Source organism: Melospiza georgiana, chromosome 6, assembly GCF_028018845.1.
Source record: "Melospiza georgiana isolate bMelGeo1 chromosome 6, bMelGeo1.pri, whole genome shotgun sequence".
NCBI classification, from domain to species: domain Eukaryota; kingdom Metazoa; phylum Chordata; class Aves; order Passeriformes; family Passerellidae; genus Melospiza; species Melospiza georgiana.
The window spans coordinates 21,244,898-21,260,029 of record NC_080435.1 but is presented as its reverse complement, the minus strand read 5'-3'; the positions used below and the strand labels follow the sequence as shown (position 1 = coordinate 21,260,029).

General features: G+C 50.3%; 2 protein-coding genes across 2 annotated transcripts in view; both read left to right on the top strand.

Annotated features, from left to right (window-relative positions):
* Positions 1-680: 680 nt before the first annotated feature.
* TMEM80 (transmembrane protein 80) lies at positions 681-4,419 on the top strand. The gene is made up of 4 exons (XM_058026300.1): positions 681-912; positions 2,120-2,213; positions 2,315-2,407; positions 3,340-4,419. The coding sequence occupies exons 2-4, from the start codon at positions 2,198-2,200 to the stop codon at positions 3,543-3,545; spliced, it is 315 nt and encodes a 104-aa protein (XP_057882283.1). The 5' UTR covers positions 681-912; positions 2,120-2,197; the 3' UTR covers positions 3,546-4,419.
* Positions 4,420-8,456: 4,037 nt separating this feature from the next.
* The window catches only part of EPS8L2 (EPS8 like 2), a 47,147-nt gene continuing 40,471 nt past the window's right edge, over positions 8,457-15,132 (top strand). Inside the window, exon 1 of the mRNA XM_058026127.1 lies at positions 8,457-8,813. The gene's annotated coding sequence lies outside the window, so the exon portion shown is untranslated. The remainder of the gene's footprint in view (positions 8,814-15,132) is intronic.

The window sequence follows — 15,132 nt, the reverse complement described above, 5'->3', positions numbered from 1 at the left end:
CACCTAAAATAATGTGCCTGTTCCCACTGTGTTCCCAAACTGGACACCTTAATTAGCTGCCTGGAGTTAGGGAGAATTAATTTGGGTCTAAATGCATAAAATTCTGAGGTGAAGAGGATGTTGAGCTCAGGAACACAGGGATGAGAATGGCGGTGTGACAATGATGAGCTATCCCTGGGGAGACAGATGAAATGGCCTTTCACAGGTTTTACTCTCCCTGGAACAGAAATCCCAACTGTGCAATTCCTCATGTGTCTGAGAGGCTGAGAATATTAATGAGGAACTCAAGATGTGCTTTAGTAGGTTGGTGCCATCCTGTTGCATGGGAATTTTATGTGATTTTTGCAGAAAATAATAAGGATAAAAGTGAAATGTGTTGGTTGGGAATACTTGCTTTGATTTCTGTGGGCTGTCAGAACACACTGAGGTTGGATGTGGAATGACTTTGTGAAGGGAACTGGTTTGGAGAGATGACATTTGGAGGGATGGTATTTAGAGGAACCCGGGAGCCCTGTGTTCTCCACAAACTTTCTCACAATTTACAAGCAAATGGATCCCATGTTCACCTCCTTCCTGCATAGTTAGAGGGGATGAAGTGTCATCTGCTAGGACAGGACAGGATGAACAAGTTCTGGATAATGTCTGTGCACTCCTTCAGGCTTTGAAAGAGCCTAAAGTTCCTCAATGAAAGTGGCTTTTCCCAGTAGGGATTTTCCCCAAATTATTTGAGACTTCATCTACTTGAAAAGGTTATTTTTGGAACCTGAAGTCTACAAAATAACTGTTCCTGGGAGATGAAAAAAGAGATTCCTCTCAGAATTTAGATACCATTGTTAGAATGTTTCTGGATTTAGACATATTTTCTTCTCTTTGTTTTCTCCTTCTCCATGGAAAGGAAGAACTTCAGAGATTGTATCCTTTCTGTACCACTGCTCCCTCCATGCAAGACTCCTGGAGAAGATTGCCTCAAGTGGATTCCTGTCTTCTGTCCAGTAACTGCACACTGCTGGGTCTGTGCTCCTGAATTTTCTGTCAGTGTCATCCACAGGAAGCACAACTGGGACCACGTCGCTTCCAGTGGAAGATGTTTGGTGCAGGTTTAGCTGGGATTTGCTCCTCAGGGGCTCCTGCTCCTGCAGAAACTTCTTTAGCCCCCCCTGCAGTCATGATTTAACCCATTTTCTTCAGAAAGGAGGTTAAAAATTGCATTTATGGACTGGTGGACACACCCCCTTCATCACAGCTCACAGGCAGCTGACACAGCTGACAAGGGGTAGTAAAAGCAGCCCTCAGTAGTAACTTCCTCCTCTCTTACAGTAAGTTACCCCACCTTTACTCCTGCCAAGATACAAGTAACCTCCAAGGAGGAGACACCCTTGGCTCTGGAGATTTCCATGCTTAGAACCTATCTAGTAATTTTTTGCTCCACCTTCCTTCAACTGGAAAAACCCCAAAACCTGGTTCTGTGTTAATAAAATGAGCTGCTCTGGGAACTGGAATCCATCCACGGCGCGTGGGTGGGTTTAGAAGCGGGATGGGCAGTTCCTGTAAAAGATGCCTAGGATGAAATCCCTGCTTGGAGATATTTGTAGGATTTGAAGAAGGCTGGGGGAGAGAGGGGAGTGAATTAAGGCTGTTTCTTAGGAATTTGCATCTCAAAGCTGAGCTCAGACAGGTATGGAGCAAAGCATTTCCATGCTGTGGGCAGGAGCAAGGCCTGGCTGCTGCACAGAGCCACCTCTTCTCCAAACACAAGTTTGATGGAGATTGCCAACTCTCTGTCAACTTCCTCAAGGCTGACTGAGAAGTGTAGAAGTAGTCTGGGGCAGTGTACACATGCATCCCCCCTGCTTCCTCAGGCTAACGGATGCCCCATTGCAGTCCAAATAAAATTCCTTAAAAAGGGAACTAAAGCCAAGCCTGAAACAGCAGGCTTTTATCCCAGGCCGTGGTGTTCACAGCCTCAAGTTCCTTCCTGAACCCTCCCCACAGTCAGGCATAGCTGGACCATTCAGTATAAAGAGGGAGTGCAGTGTATTTTGGGGTTACTGGGAAATGGTGTTTTTATGGAAGAGACCCCACCTCATTGCTATGAGAAACCCTTAACAACAGTTCTCAGCTGTCATCGCTTCCCTTACACATCCTGCTTTATGTAAATGGGGTTTATTACATCTTCTACTTCTTGGCAACTCTTGCAATGATTATTTACAAAAGTAAGTTGCAGGTAATGTCCCCAGAGCAGGCTGTGCTGATGCACAGCTGGGTTTTGTCCTGCTGTGTCTTCCTGCTTTATTTACTCTGGTTTATTCTCCAGGTCAGGTTTTCAGTTATCCAGATGATTTTTTGGCTCCTGATCTTGCCGTGCTTTTCCTTATGGCCATTCTGGAAGTGCCTCGGTTGTACTTGGGTAGGTCATGTTATCAGTGCAACTGGATTGTAATCTGTAACATGAATCATTTGGAAATGGAGGCTGTCAGTTGAGCAGATATTTGGAGACCCCTGCACCTTTCCTTCCTCTCCTGAGGACACCTGCAAGCACCAACACCTTCCTTTCACTAAGACAGAAGGGTGGGAAGGGCCTCCTGATGTTGTCCAAAGCTTGCTAAAACTTCTTCAAGTCCAATTTTTAAAAAACCCAAATCACTATTAAAATCTGCTTAATATTCCAAAGGCATTTATGCAGGGTGGGGCCCTTGAATCAATCTGAGTGGCTTTAGAGCTGGATTTATTCCACTGCTTTAAATCTCTCTGTGTATTTATGGAGCCTGATCCATGAATAAAGAGGTGGGTTTCAACTCTAATGTAGTGAAACACCAAAATCTACTGAACTGAGCTTGGAAATAAGCTGCATAGAAGAGAGAAGGACAGCTTCTTCACAATGTCAGCCATCTGGAACAGGAATAGATTAGAAGGAAATAAGACTTGAAAATGAGGACTGGACTCCAGGAGTGCACTGAGGTCGCCACATTGAGTGCAGGGCTGGAGGGCTCAGGAAGAGTTTGATGGCTGAAGCTGAGTGCTCAGAAGGATGCAGCTTCAGAACTGATTCTCTGTGGTAAGAAGAGATTCCCTGGCTGTGATTATCGACTGACAAACTTATTTAGATTAACTTTGGTTAGTTTTCCTGTTTTGAAATGGATTGTCCATTGGTGTTGGGCTTGTTGTTTGATTCCTGGCAGAGCTTTGATTCAGGCTGGTATTTCAATATATTTTGAGCTTTTTTAGGATTCAGTAAGAGCAAAGTCAGAACCGGGGCCTTTTTTGAGCAGGAATATTCTCAAGTTACAACTTGAGCTATTGTCAGAACAAATTGGACTTTTGGTTTCTGTTTCCTTGCAGGTTTCAAGGGTAACCTGACGGAAGCAGAGGGGCCGCTGGGGCTGAGCCTGGGGCTCACGGTGGGCAGCGTGCTGCTGTGTGTGTACCTGCTGCTGTGGCAGAGCTACGTGCTGTGGGCAGATGTGCTCCTCAACGCCGTGCTGCTCGCGGCCTACGCGCTCGAGTCGGGGCTCAAGGTCACGGCCATCGCTGCCTTTGTCAGCTGAGCCCGGCCCTTCCCACACCCTGCCACACATTCCTTCTCTGAGAGAGCGGGGCTTCATGTCCACTGCTGAATTCCTTTGGATAGAAAAACCCTGGAAAGCTTCTCTCTGGTTAAATGAGAAGTTTTGGGGACATAGATGTCCCGCCCAGGAGCTCTGTGATGCTGTCCACCACTGGCTTATTTATGGGCAAAGGCAAGGGGTGAATCACAAAATGCTTAACACTCTGGCATTCAGCAGGGGTCAGTACTAAATGTCCATTTCCAGCACAGGACAGGAGGCAATGCTGCTGGCATGGTGGCAGTTTTCATGGCACAGGAGCAACATGCAGCCCAAGTGACACAGAAATGAATCAGGCCAGGGCTCACTTGTGCCTTGCCACGCACACGTCCGTGTTTGAGGGCACAGCTGCTCTGCTGCTCTCATTTGTGTTTCCAGACCTCAGTGGTAATTTCCCTGACTTTAGTAGGGCAGAACCTGATGTATCCCAGCGGGGGAGAGTGGAACTGGGTTTTGTGCATACCTGGAGAGCCAAGCCACAAGGTTTGGCAGCCAGTTCTTACTACGTGAGGGGATGTTTGGTTAGACAGGATGGATTTAAAATGAACAAAACCATTCACCATTCATTCTCCCTTCTGTTTGAAAGTCCAACAGAATGTTGGCAGTTTTATTCCTATTCAGTGTTAAATGTGCTTATTTCTACTATTTTGCAAAAATTACTATATTTAAGTCTGTCTTAACTTCTGACGGGTTCGAGTGCAGAGTTTTTTTACTGTCTCAAAAATATGTGTTAATGGAAAGCTTTGGGAGTTCCTGGGTTTTTGAAGAAGCCTCTTTTATATTCAGAATTTCCTATTTTTGTATTTATTTATTCATTCAAATAAATAATGGTTTAGATCTAAGGAGTGTTTGAAATGCAGAGCAATCTTGTTCAGATCTTGGGCTCCAGCTAAGTCATCCAAAGGAAGACTTGGGCAAGCCTGGATGTGTGTGGAAGCCTCTTCTGATCCTGATCCTGCTGCTGTGTGTAGCCCCTTCTCCTGCCCTGGGAAGGTCTGAGCTAATTTGCAGTCACCAGGGGCTGAAAATTGTGGGGTGCAGGCCTGTGGCACCTCAGCCACACTGCTCTTTGCTTTCTGGTTGGGGTGGAAAGGCACAAAGACACACAACTTCTGTGGAAGGGCCCAATTTCATCCCTCAGTCATTCAGTGCTTGGACTTGATCATCACAGAGGGCTTTTCCAACCTTAAGGATTCTGGTGCCTAGAGGGGGCTTACAAGAAAGAGAGGGACCTTTCACAAGAGCATGTAGTGACAGGACAAGGGGGAGTGGTGTCAAGCCAAAAGAGGATTGGTTTTGATGAGATACCAGCAAGAAATTTGTGACTCAGAGGGTGCTGAGGCCCTGGCACAGGTTGCCCAGAGAAGCTGTGGCTGCCCCTGGATCCCTTGAAGTGTCCAAGGCCAGGCTGAATGGGACTTGCAGCAATGTGATTTAGTGGAAGGTGTCCCTGCCCTTGGCAGGGGGATAGGAGGAGATGAGGTTTGAAGTCCCATCTAACCCTAACCTTTCTACTCCCAGGCCAGGTAACAGCAAGTTCTGTTCACATTCCACCAGCTGGCAGTCACAGTCAGAGTCCCCACTGGCACAAATCCCCTTGGACAGGTCCTGCTAAGCCAGGGCACAGGCAGCCCTTGCTGCTCCCACAGAAACATCACAGCAGAACTGGGGCTAAGGAGCACCCAGGAAATGGAACAACCAAATGTTTATGGGCTTTATCTGCCTGAATGGAGCCCCCACCTATTTGTCATCCCAGATTTGCTTGGCATGATGGAATGTGCCATCACATGCTTGTTCCAAGGAGTGACCAACATACCGAGCTGTCCCTGCCCCATAAACGATCAAAGCACACAAGCAAAACTCTTCCTGGATGGGCACAAAAAAAAGCACAAACTTTTCCTGGTGTTTGCACCTGCCTTACACAAAGGTCTGTCCACAGAACAACTGACAGGTTCTAAAAGGAATATTGCAAAGTGGAATTTTTACCTGAATGCAGGTGATACAGCAAACAGGGTCACACAGGTTAATGTTGAGTCACAGCTCCTGTGCTTTACCTTCTTGAGTGATCACCACAAACAAAATAAACACAAAATATGAATTATAAAACATGGTGAACCCTTTGCTCCCTTCCCATTGCCCGGGTGAAAAACAAGGATCAGCAGAGAGTGCCAGTACTTAGTGATAGTGAGGCATGGGGTAAATATGCACATAGGACAACAAACATTAATTTTTTGGCTCGTTTCAGGGCAGGGCCTGATGGCTGCAACTGCTCAGAGCCCTGACTGGCTGTCAGTGCCTGCTGGGCTCAACTGGCACCAACCTGGACTTGCATTCTCACAAGGGCAGGACAGCTCTGGTTGCAGTTTTCCAATTCCAGATAAAATTGTCCATGAACTCTTGTGGGGTGCTGCTGCTGCTGACAGCCCTGTGCTCTATGATGAAAGATGAAGCCTGGAAGCTTCATCTTGGGAACTCCATCCCAAGTATTTCCAGGCTTTCAATGGGAATTGTCATTGTATTGGTGTCCCTTATTTCATGGTGGCATATCTTGATGCCGAGGTGGTACAAAGACCCAAAATGAATCAGCTTCAGGAAGTTTCCCTAACCAGCAGCTCCTTTACAAACTGTTCCCAGTGCTTGGAGAAGCAGGGCACACATAGTGAAGCCATTGATGACATTTGCCAGACATACAATCGCTGGAGCTTTTAATTACGAGGCCCAGCCCTTCTGAAACAGGACAAGCAAGTTGGATGCAAACAGCATTAAAAATTTAGAGGAACACATATTTTGAGGAGCTGGGTTTGGGTGGTGTTTACTCGACAAGTCTTTGTTCTCAAGCCATCACAGGGGTGTCTGCCGCCAACCTGATTTAAAAGGCTGATCCCGAGAGGCAAGTCAGCCTCCCGGGATTTCCAAATTGGAGATACTGGGAGATAGGGTGTTATGGGTCCATGACTTTATGATGTCCCTCTGGAGATAGGGTGTTATGGGTCCATGACTTTATGATGTCCCTCTGCAGTGGCCTGGTGCTCCAGTGAAGGAGGGAGGTCGAGGACACACACTCAATTGATTCCACACCTGGGAGCCATGCCAGGAACCACCACCATACCACAGGGTGATTCCCTCCTGCCAAACCATTCCATGATTCTGCAGTTGCCTCTGGCCCACCCCCACCGGCACCAGCTGTCAGGTGGGACAGCTGGGAAGGTGTAATAAGCTCTGCTGTGGTTTTCTTCCCTGCCCAGAGGAAAAGTTGCTGCCTCTGCAGAGCAGTTAAGAGATTTGCTGTGGGGCACAGTAGCTCACAGTAGCCCTGTCCTCATTGTGAATGTGGAGCTGGATAGGAAGCAGTGCCTTAAAACACCATCGTGTCAACTCCCTGTTTGCATCCCAGGAAAGTCAGCCCAGCCCAGCAGTCCTGCTGAAATACCCCAGTGATGCATTTCAGGGAGTAGGGATCTCCTGCACAAAACCTTCTGGCTGCTGAGGCTCAGAAGCCTCCAGCACAGCTGACATTCCCACTGCATTTCTCTTGTGTTGGACTGATATCCCTTCCCTAAATCCTGCCTTTCCTGGGGCTGGACGTATTTTCACAATCTGTCCCCGGGGATCCTGGCGAGGAGGATGACGGGGCGCTGGGTGGGAGTGTCACAGCGAGTATCGGTTCGTGTTCTCCCGCAGCAGGAGAGGTCGTGGCGCTGTCAAAGCCGAGCTGCAGAAATGCCGGCTGTCAGCAGGGAGCTGCTCTCCCCCTGCCCGCCCGGCTCACCCGGCCGCATTCCTCCCACAGGAACTCACCGGGGCGGCTCCTCCGGGCGTGCGGCGCCTGGACCCGGGCCAGGCCCTGCGCTGGGCAGAAGCCCCTCAAAGAAACCCACGGCAGCGGGGAACTCAGCAAATGTCAAGCTAAGGAGTTTGGGCTTCTCCCAGACCGCTGTCCTGAGGGGGAAGCTTTTCCTTGTTTCTTTCCCTAGTGTCGCACTTACAGCTGTTTCCTCCCAGGGCCAGCAACACGGGGTCGCACTTCACATGGACATGGCAGTGATTCAACACTCAGCGTGGGCATGGTGGGGGACACCTGCACTTCCATAAAAACACTCTCAAAAGCCTCAGTTTTGGAAGAAGAATGGCTAACCAGAATGATCCCACCCTGCCATCGGTATGACCCAGCTGGTACCTCCCCTGCCAAGCACACCTTCCTCTATCCCAGGTTGTTCCAAGCCCTGACTTTGAACAATTCCAGGGATGGGGCAGCCACAGCTTCTCTGTGCCAGAGCCTCAGCATCCCCACAGGGAAGAATTTATTCCAAGTACCCCATCTAAACTTACTGTCTTTCATGGAGGAGCTGGGGCAAAACGAAGGGTTTTATGGCCGCATAACCCCAAGGAGTGCAGTGCCACAGAGGGGGTATCCCAAAGGGGACTCTGCTCCTGATTGCTTTGGGGAGTGTGAGAGAAAGGACGCTTTGCCTTTTCCCTCCGTCTCCCAACACCTTTCCTTGCCGCAGACGTCGGGACGGAGAGCAGGCAGGGGCGATGCTGGAGGAAAACAAGCGGCGAGCCAGCGCTGAGGAGAGCCCTGGGCTGCACAAAAGGTGCCTTGTTCCCCCCATGAGGCGGTCGGGCAGCACGTCCCCTCCCTCACTGGCGATGGAAACTGAGCTCCAAGCACTCCTTCACCTCCCCTCGCCACCTTCACCCTTCCCATTGGGTACAAAATGTTCTCGGGAGCAAGAAACCCGAAGTTTAACACGTCCCTCCTGGGCCCTTGGTCGCCTTGCCTGGGGAGTGGGCGAAGGCTGCAGCAGCCCCCGGCGCTCCCGGGGCCACCGGCTCCTGGTTATACAGTAACCTGTTGCTCCGGGTCCCAGCTCCACCTCTCGCTGCCTCCACATCCCTCCCCTCCTCTCTCCTCTGCCAAGGAACCTCTGTCACCTGCTCTCAGACACCCGCAGCGAGCGGCACCGGCAGGAAAGGGCAGCGGGGAGCCACGGCAAGGGGACCCCCAGGCCGGGGTGCCGGGTGGGCTCTGCCTCCCACTCACTCTCCTTCAGCCTTCGGGGCATCGGGCTCACAGCCTGTGCAGGCAGGACACGGAGCTTGACTGCTGGAGAATGGCAGCAGGATTTAACTAGGAAGGCACGGGAAACTGGGAGAGAACTCACGGGAGCTGAGCGAACTGCGGGAGACGAGAGCGGCTTCTCAGCACCGGTGAGTCCCTCTTTGCAAATCCTAAAACTTCATCCCCCTCCCCAGCTTTTATCCACTTCAAAAGTCTGTCTGATTCTGCTGTGGAGGGAGAATGGCTGGAGAGGGGTTGTGGCCGGGAGAACTATCAGTGTAGTTTTCTGTTGTTTTAGTTAAAAAATATGAAAAAATGTACTTTTCCCAGCATTGTGTTTTCTGAGGTTTTTTTTCCCGTCCTGGTGATTCCCCACCGGGTGACATCCAGTAGGTGGCACTTTCTTGGCAGCAAAATGTCCATTTGGCACAGAACGAGGCATTTTTTCTGTTCCTAATGAAGTCTAGAGACGTAGTTTTGAGCAGCTGTTTGTTTGCAAACCTCGGGGTTTCCTCTTTTGGGGAAATGTGTAGAATTTCAGGCCGTTCCCCACCGGGCCCCTCAAAGAGCTGCTGGTTTTGGTCGGCCAGCTCTCCTTACCCCTCATCTTGGTAGGATTTGCCACCCGATTTCAGCACTGAGGGAAGCTCGGAGCTGCCCTGTTCCCTCTCGTGACAGCTCTGCCTCCTGAGGAGATTTCATCTACGTTAACGAGTCACAGCATTCCCATCCCTTTTCTTATTTTCCTGGAAAATGCTGGTGCAAACTCCACTGAGGACAAGGCTCAGGGACAAATGATGTGACTGACATTATTTTCAAATACTGGAAATAACTGTGACCCAGCACAGTAGTAAAATTCGTTGATTGCCCTGCTGTAATTAGGGCAACAGGGAGTTAACACTTGTGTTGCCAGGCTGCTCCAAAAGCAGGGATCAGATCCATTGGTAGTTGCTCATCCAGGAGTGCCTGAACTTGGCTGGCATGTACCCCAAAAAGGACTTTTTCTGAGTAAAGAAGTGACAGACAGAGGCTCAACCCCCAGCTGATACAACAGGGACCCATGCACGGTTTTGCTTGCGGATGCCACAGGCAACAGCATTCCTGGCTCTGTTTTGCTCTGTGAGTTTTCGGTTGATTAAGAAGGAAAATTAGTCCTTCACAGACAGAAAGGGCACGCAGCAGTGCTGAACCAAGGAGCCCTTTAAAACAGGACTGGGAAGAGGGACTTGGGATCCACTGTGGGAAGGTGTCTGTGAGAGGCAAAGCTCGTTGGTTGGCCATGTTTAAAACCAAGGCTTCAGCTGGTGTTTGGGACAACACTACAGCTCAGATCCACTGTGGTCAGGCCTGCATTGTTCCTGCTGCTGGTTTCCACAGCTGAAGCTTTGGGAAGGAGCTTGTCTTGTCCCAACTGTGCCTCAGCTCTCCAAGTGGTCTAGAGCAAGATCTACTCTGTTGTACTCATCAGGGCAGGGTGGCTTTGTCATGTAATCATAGAGCTTAGAGGAACAGGGGATGTTTTCGGGCACCCAAGGAAAAGTTTGGCACCAGCATTGTTGAACGGGCTGTCGGTGAAGTCCCGGGAAGGGAGCAGCTGTGAGTGACGCTGGAGAACGGCTGTGACGTGCGCGCACTGCTCGCGCGGGGCCATGGAGCAGTTTGCCAAGACAAGCTTTGAGTCCTTGGCTTTCTGCCCCTCTGCCATCACCCCACATGTCAGGGTGGACACAGACACCATGAGAGAGGAGGGCAGCAGGGATCCTGCTCAGCGCCAGGAGGAAATGTCTTCTGAGCCACAGGACAGGTATCGCTGGGGCAGACAGAATGTGCCTTCAGTGCCCACCTTTGCTGACTGCAAACCACTCCCCATCAGTCAGAGTGACAAAGCCCAGCCTTGAGCCTGAAATAGCCCTGCAGGTTGTTGCTCCTGGGTCTCCATCTGCCCAACTCCCATGGATGGAGTGATGGGTCAAGGGTAGGACTAGATGATCTCAAAGGTCTCTTCCAAGCATGATGATTCTGTGAAGGACACTGCAGAGCAGATGCTGTCTTTGGTGATGTCACAGCAGCCACCATTTTGTCAGGCTGTGACAAATTGTCATGGCTGCCTGCCTGGATTCATCCAAGGGCATGAAGAGACAGGGAAGGGTTGTAAAGGAGGAACCCTGTCCTGCTTGCTCTGCTATGGTCACTCAGCCAGTGGATCCTGAGAGGAGACCCTGCTGGGGCATGGTTGCTGGGCCAAACCTGCCAGAGGTTTGTTGGCATCTGCCGCTGGATGAGATGGCTTGGAATGTGCTGGCAAACAAAATGCTTTTCATAGGGTCACGGGATCATTCTGGAAAAGAAAGATTCAGAAGAGACACTAATGCACTGTAGGACTGGGGAGGTTTCAGTCCTTGTGGCAAAAAGGAAAGGAGTGAAACAGGGAGAACAAATGTGTTGGCTTGTGTGGGCTTGAGAAACATCCATATGAAATAAGTCCTGAGTGCGTGGGGGACTCTTGGAGTATTATTCCCAGAGGGCTGGATCTGGGACTGCTGCTTTGAAGCACTTTCTGTCATACTCTTGGCTTTCTCCTTTCCATGCCATGCTCTCTCTGAAGTCCTGGGCCAGAGCAGGTTTGGGGTTTTGAAGAAGACTCAGTGTTTTAGTCCTTGAACGGGGCTGATCAGGGCTCATGACTCCTTTCCACAAGTGCAGTCAGCAGCGCTGCCCTTCCCTCCAGGGTGGACAGGAATGCATGGCCTTTAGCCTGCGAGTTTGGTGTCATTGGCAATAAAACAATCACCCTTGGAAAATTCTCCAGCCTAGCCTAGTGACCCCCAAGCAGAAATGCCAAGTAAAGTCCACTGCTACAACTTGTTGGAGCGACAGCGATGACCTCCTGCACTCTGCTAGAGCAGCTCAGTGTCTGCCTGGCATGGCAGCTCCCATGGAGTGCCAGCAGCTCCAACAGCACTTGGCTCTGCCAGCATGGACTCCTGAACCACCTGTTTGGCCAAGGCACTGCAGATGATCAGAAACACCCATCTACCCACCCAGGAGGTGTTTATGTTTCCCACTGCAGGGGAGGGGAAGGGTGGAAGGGAAGGAAACCCTCCCTGCTCATCTGACTGCATTATAGGGGAATCCTTGCACCATCAGAAATGGTGCCAGGCACTGTACCACACCTGAGAGATGCAGGAGATGAGATCCAACCCCCCCAAGGAGGCCCAGGAGGCCTGAGAGCACAGTTTGGCTCTGGATCTCCACCTGCCCACAAGACCATAGCTAGGAATGCAGCAGAGCAGAAGGATTTTCATGGAGTGGGGAGGCTGTGAACAGCATATCTGTCTGCTTGTAGTGCATTTAATATGTCAGGGTCAGGGAAAAATATGCTGCCACCCATCCCTAAAATATTTAGGTGTTAAGAGAGAAAAGGGATCCAGGGAGAGCTGCTCCCACATGGACATGGCCGCCTCTGCACATAGGTGAGGGTTTGTCTTTTCCCAAGGCAGAGAGAGTTTTCCTTTCTCCTGGGCTGGCGACAGTACCGCCTCCAAAATTGAAATGCACGATGCCAGGGGGGTAACCAAAAAAGTCCTGGCATTTTACTTCCTGGTAATCCAGATAAATTAGGAAGAATTGCAATTAAGAAGGGAGGGAAGGGTGTGTAGCTGAGCTGGACCGGTTTGGAGATATTTCCCATCCACCTGAACTGCAATTCCTCAGGAGAGCCCAGCCCTTGTTCCCATTCCCCAAGTGCTCCCAAGGGCGTTTCTGCAGCGTGCTCACTGCCACTGAGGATCTGCCGAGGAACAGAACAAAAGCTTCCAACCCCCGGGAAGAAGTGGGGAGTCACAGGCTCTGCCTGCTCAGCTGCCCTGGGACAGGGACTGAAGTGCCCAGACAAGCTGCTGGGGCCCTGGTTTGGTTGGAAGCACCAGGTGAGGCCTGGAGGTGCCTGTTCCTGCAGGCACAGTGGGATGCAGGAACCCTCACAAGGGAAGAGGCTGGTGGCAGAGGCTGGGCTGCTCCAGCCTGTCTGGCACAGAGCTCGACCCTTCCTGGGATGCTCTGTGCCCTTATATCCATCCCTGCCTTCAGAGGAGGGTCCAAATCAACCCCTCTCACCAGCATCTCCCACAAAGGTTCTCCTTGTCCTGCTGAGATGGGCAAACACATCTCACATGTGGGAAATCCTCATCTCCACTGCCAGGGGCACATTCCCCCATCCAGTCCACACTTGGGGTTTCACTGTCGAGGTATTAGCCCACCTATTCACCTCTTCTTTCCCACTCCCTGGACAGTGCCACAGCTTCTAGCAGCAATTTCAGCTGTAATGGAGGAGCTGAGCACCGTCAAGGTGACAGGATGGGATTTTGCAACAGCCTTGGCTGTCGTGATGGGCAGGTGTGGCACAAAATGAGCCCTCATGAGCCTCCAACCTAGCCTTGCCCCAGGAGAAGGCAGAACTTTCCATGGCTGGTGGAACAGGAACACTCCACATTTGTGGTCTGAGGTCTTTCAGCACTGCCTTGGAGTGGGACAGGAAGAATTTTCTGGTTATTATTTTTGGTTATTTAGTTTTGGTTTCTGGTTGGGGCACTGACTCCCAAAAGCTTTCATTATTTGAATTTAAGTTTAGTCCTTCCTGCTTCCTTTTTTCTTTTTTCCCTTCCTCTGTCTTATCAGTCTCAACTTGTCCAGATCTATATCCTACAAAGGTAAAGTGCAGCCCATCCAAATGGCAATAAACCAAAGTTCAGGCACCACAGCTGATTCAGAAAGTGAAGTAGTGCTGCTGGTGGGATGTGATTGGGATCAGGCTGAGTCAACACCACCCTCCCCCAGACTGTTTACACCTAGCTACCCTGTCACTCAGGATGGACTGAAGTGGGAATCATCTGGGAGCTGAGAATCTCTTACAAATGTTGGCTGCTGGAACTAGAGCTGAAGGTGGCTCCAGATTCCCTCACCAGCAAATACAAGGTGGATCCCAAACCTGACCCACCTCACTGCTGTGGACATGCCAGTGGCTTGTCCTAGTCTGTCACTCATTCCTCATTGCCACCATCAGGACTCTCTTGGGTCAATCCTTGTCCCACCAGTGCTGCCAGCCAGAATTGTGACTTGTGGATACAAACTATTACAGGTACTCCAAACTCCTCTGTGCCATTTACACAAGGGCATGGAGTGACAGGACAAGGTGGAATGGCCTTAAGCTGAAGGAGGGTGGCTTTACATTAAATTTTGGGAATAATTTTTTCCCTGTGAGGGTGCTGAGGCCCTGGCACAGGTTGCCCAGAGAAGCCGTGGCTGTCCCATCCTTGGAAGTGCTCAAGGCCAGGCTGGACAGGGCTTGGAGCAGCCTGGCCTAGTGGAAGGGAGGGACAGGGCATGGTCCATTTTCCATAAAGGGAAATGGAACTTTTTTCCAACCTGAACCATTCAATTTATGACATGATAAATCAGGTTTGAGGCTTTCAGTGGCGACTCTATGGAGGCAAAGCAGTGACTTCACTGTCTGTGCTGAGATAAACACAGAGGTGTCCATTTGCCTGAGCCTGAGACAATCCTTTTATCAGCAAATTCACTTCATAAAATCACCAGGGAGAGGAGAAGAGAGAAAGGTAATTTGCACCCACGATATTCCTTAATAAATCATAGGCTGGAGCCTACTCTCATTCCTGACACTGCTGCCTCTTAATTATAGCTGTGTTCAGCTGAGGAGACAGAGGAGGAGAGCTGGGCTCTTTGCAGAAGGGAGCACTAATTAAAACCTCTTTTCTCTGGGAAGATATTAATGTCTTCCTCTGGGGCAGAAGCAAATGGCCTTGTCTGTGGCCATTCCCGTGGGTTAACCTGTAACTCTGACTTTCACACAGCCAGGCAGTTTGTCCTGTTTTTGGTACCTGCTGCTCTCAGCATGGCTTCTGGCCTGAGATATGGGACTTTCAAAAGTCCTTGGAAAAGGAAGGGCAATAACATGTACCCAGGCAGCCTGTGCAGGAGTGGAGGTAAGGTTAGGTAGTAGGGGTGGCTCCTCAGTCCAGGTACAGACCACAAAAGGGTTTTGCACACTATCCCCTGATATGTGACACAGGCAGGATTTCTGAGATGGAGAGGGTGCACCCAAACAAAGCCTCTGGTTGGAGTTATGTGGACTTTAACAGGCAGGATCCACTTCCCCATGAGAGGAGAGTCCACGCCCTCAGGCTGGTGGGGGAAGCAGTCTTGCAGCACCTGCACACCAGCATCTCTGGCTGATCTCCTGATGGGTTTGAGACCTGGTCATGCAGGCAGGCACATTCCTGATTCACTTCTGTTTCAGTTCAGGAGAGCAGAAACCCTGCCAAACTGTGGGAGGGGAGTGGTACATCTGAGCCATGGAAATGACACTTTGACCCACTGAAGTCAAAGGGCTGATTCTATGATTCTATCTATTTATTCTATGTTTCCATGATTCCTAAAGAGAGTAAGTTA